General features: G+C 37.8%; 2 protein-coding genes across 2 annotated transcripts; one reads left to right on the top strand and one right to left on the bottom strand.

The window, feature by feature from the left end:
• Window positions 1-74: 74 nt before the first annotated feature.
• Window positions 75-995, bottom strand: C9374_000394 (uncharacterized protein; the record flags this gene model as incomplete). Its single annotated transcript, XM_044693523.1, has 1 exon — window positions 75-995. The coding sequence occupies one exon, from the start codon at window positions 993-995 to the stop codon at window positions 75-77; it is 921 nt and encodes a 306-aa protein (XP_044541429.1).
• An 846-nt stretch (window positions 996-1841) lies between these two features.
• On the top strand, window positions 1842-3758 carry C9374_000393 (uncharacterized protein; the record flags this gene model as incomplete). Its single annotated transcript, XM_044693512.1, has 3 exons — window positions 1842-1913; window positions 2047-2071; window positions 2501-3758. Coding segments are annotated over 3 exons (1355 nt in total), but the record flags the coding sequence as incomplete, so codon positions are not given.

The raw sequence follows: 3758 nt of genomic DNA, 5'->3' as shown, positions 1-3758 counted from the left end.
TTTTGATGGTCATTTTTACGTCAGGTTTGTCGACTGTTCAATGTTAGTTTCGAAATTCGAAAAAGTAAATCGCTTCACAACTTACTTGCTAATAGATAATCAGTACCAAGTTCGACAATGAAGCTCTTGGAACCGCTAATAGTCATGGTCATATTGTGCAAATACTCTGAAAAGCTCACCACAGTCAAAGATTTGTAAAAGAATTGTCTAAATTTGTTTCCTTTAGCATCAGGCACATCCAACTTGAAACAAGTCACAAAGTTTACAAAAGTGTCAAAATTCACACTTGTTTCCATTACAAAACTTTGAAACCATGATGACAGATTTGGGTAGGCATTGCAACGATTCATAAAATCTGCAGTGCTTCCAGAGCTGGACACCATGTCAGGTGCTGCATTTCTCTTACAATGGTCATACTTGTCAAAATCTGGATTGCAAAAGTAAACAACTGCCTGAGCTGGAGTGAAATTGAAGAGAATTGGACCCATACTAGGAATCATGGTCATTCCAATTCCATTACCCTTATTGTCTCCAAAATGTGATGTTTTTACCAACCCTTGTGTTTTCTGAAAATCATACTTGTATGCAGAATAGAGAGCCAGTTCAAATTTTTCAAAATCATTAAAATCCAACAAGGGATTCATTTGACTTTTCATGGCTTCTGTCGATAATTCAACTTCTTGCAAAGTACGTGAAATCTTGGAAATGATTCCATTGAAATCAGCACGTCTGACATCCTGACTCAGAACCACATTGGGTGGGATCAAAGTTCCAAGCCATACCGCAGAAATAATGACCACTCCAAACAAGATGAACACGGCAATCAGAAAGGATAAACAAAACTTGATGGAAAAGCACCAACGAAAAATGGAAGACGATGACAATTCCGAGTTGGGCTGGAATGGTTTCTCAACATCTTCCGTCATTGACTCTTCATCCGAGTGACTCGTGGCCGTTGAAATTGGGGTTTGAATAATTTGATTCCGTTTCGGCATTTGAATACTAATAATTCGTCGGTTAGCAATGGAGGTGGTTTTTTTGTATGAAGAACTAAAAGCTCGGAGGTAGTAAATTGGTTTGAGGAGATAGCTCTGAAGCACCAGGAACGCGTCATCTCGGATTGTTGTAGATGCGTCTAAAATTGAGAGATGTAATCACGTATCATTGACATCTCAAGTTCAGACTGACGTATCTCGTGCCAGAGCTGTGCTGTTGTTATGATGAAAAGTTCATTGGCCTGGTGTCAAGTGAATTTTTTGTCAAGATGACCGTTACAAATTTTATATGGCGCGAAATCTCTCTGAATAAAGACAACCCACAAGAAAAATTTTGGGACAGTTTACCATGATGCTTGCCCTGCTCCGAGTGGTTTTTGTACAACTACTTTTCCCAAAGATCCGGAAACGGTTGTGTTGGCACAATATTAATTGGTATTGCTATACATGAGGATGATGTTAAAATTATTATTGAATGACCGCAGCCTTGTGATGATGGTGAGTGTTGAATTTTTGTGTCGGTTTGAATTAGAAAATGAAAATTGTCGCTGTAAATTTAGTTCTCGCATCCAAACTCCAAACATGCGATTTTCAGCAAGTTCTTTATCAATTTCGAATTCAAATTGAACAACATTTGCCATTTAGACTTAGTTTGAATCTGCGCACTGCTGTGTTCTCTAGGTAATCTGTCATTCTGAAGCTGAACAGAATTGAAGGAAAACTAGTTCTGATGCAAGTTCTTGTCCACCTTATTTACTGTGCACAATGCAACAGGTGACAGTTTTACATTTGGGAACAAAAACATTTTAGAAAAAACAACAGTACTTGCTTGAACTTATTTTTCTAATGCCAGAACAAATTACACTTGGTTCTACCACTGTTGGTAGAAGTGTTTTTGGCATTAATCCTTCCTTGTTGGTACGTTTTATGTGGTGGTTTTGTTCATGTATTGTGAACAACATGCATGATGGCACATATTTCTTGATTGTTATTTAACAATGGTGATTTTACATGCCATGTTTTGGTCGTTACCATAACTCCTCTCTCACAGAAAGGAGGAACCATTGCTCAAACAGGTAAGTTTCGAAATTTCTCAAATGTTGTCATCTTTTGTTGAACATTGTTATTGCGCTCACAACATATTATACTTGTGTTCATGTTGTGATTATTTCTCGTCAGTGGTTGGTGGTATTATCAGTGCCATGGTGGTCGCTTCTGTAGTTGTAACCATCATCATGTCATTGTTTCAGCTGGAATAGCTCCCCCAATGCCAAAGATGACTATGCTCAAGTGTACAAGCAAATTCCTTTTACCATCTATCCATTGTCGAATGATGTTGATCCTCGTTCTTGAATTTAACATTGGTGAATGTCACTCAACCTCTTCATGGTACTGCGGTCATGACAGGAAGTGGAAAAGTTGTCTATACCTCAGTGGCTCTTATGCTGGTAACGATACATTTACTTACTATGTTACCAATAACTAATGTGTTTCATCTGCTGTAGTTTATATTGAGATTTTAAACAGAGCTCCTGAATTGATCGATTTGGCGTATACTGTGAGCAAGAATTCTATTAAGAATGCATTTGATGTTTTCAGCTATGTCAGTGATAATGGTGGAATGATTTCTGATCCTGACACTAGTGATACTTTAACTGTGGTTGGTGTTGGATCATCAGCTGTGAATGACTCTTCCATTAGCTATGATTCTCTCTATGTTTATTATACTCCACCCACTGGTTTCAATAGTGAAGATTCATTCACATACGCAGTCAGTGATGGTAATTCAACTGTGAGTGCCAATATCAAAGTTACAGTTGTCAATGATGCTCCAGTGTGTACTCCTGACTATTTTGTTGTTGCAAAGAACACAAAGACTGTTCTCAATGTGTTAGCCAATGACTACGATATCAATAGCGATACTATTACCATCTATTCTGCTGGTTCTGGTTCTGTTGGTACTCTTGTCATATCTGATGATAAGCAAAACATTTCATACATACCACCTCCACAAATTGAGCCTCAAATTGACTCATGGGAATATCAAATTACTGATGGTTCTCTCTATGGAAGTAGTTTTGTGTTTGTTAAAATTGTGAATACTCCTCCAACAGGTGGTGATCGAGTTTTCAATGTACCAAAGAATTCTACAAACAACATTCTTGATTTGTCCTACACAGATGAAGACATGCTAGATACAGTCTATGTTTCAATGCTTACAAAACCAAGTCGAGGCTCTTTCCAACTTGTTGAATATTCTGCGATTGACCAAGTCAATTACCCAACCCAAGACTTTTACTCAGTGACAACCAATACTTACAAGTTGATCTATACACCAGAGAGTGGAACTGTTTATTCAGAAAGCTTCCAAATTAAGATTTCTGACACCATTGATGTTGTTACTGCCAAGATTACCATCAATGTGGTTCCTGTTGCACCAGTTGCTGTCAATGATACTGCTTACTGTTCAAAGAACTCCAATGTAACAGCGAATGTCGTCTCCAACGATTACAGCACATCTGGAGATGTTTTAAAGCTCAGTTTTACCTCACTGGAAACTCTTTACGGAGGAGAAATTAGAATGTTGGATGACAATAATGTCATTTATATTCCTGCTACAAATTTTGTTGGAACGGACTATGCTCCTTATTATGTTAACAATACCAATTCAGATGGATCTACAGATGGAATTTTCCAATCTACTGGTTATTTGATTGTCACTGTGGCTAATACTCCACCAATTGCTGTGGCTGATTCTTTCAC

The sequence above is a fragment of the Naegleria lovaniensis genome (genome assembly GCF_003324165.1).
Source record: "Naegleria lovaniensis strain ATCC 30569 chromosome Unknown tig101, whole genome shotgun sequence".
In the NCBI taxonomy this organism is placed as follows: Eukaryota; Heterolobosea; class Eutetramitea; order Acrasida; family Naegleriidae; genus Naegleria; species Naegleria lovaniensis.
This window is presented reverse-complemented; position numbering and strand designations above follow the sequence as displayed.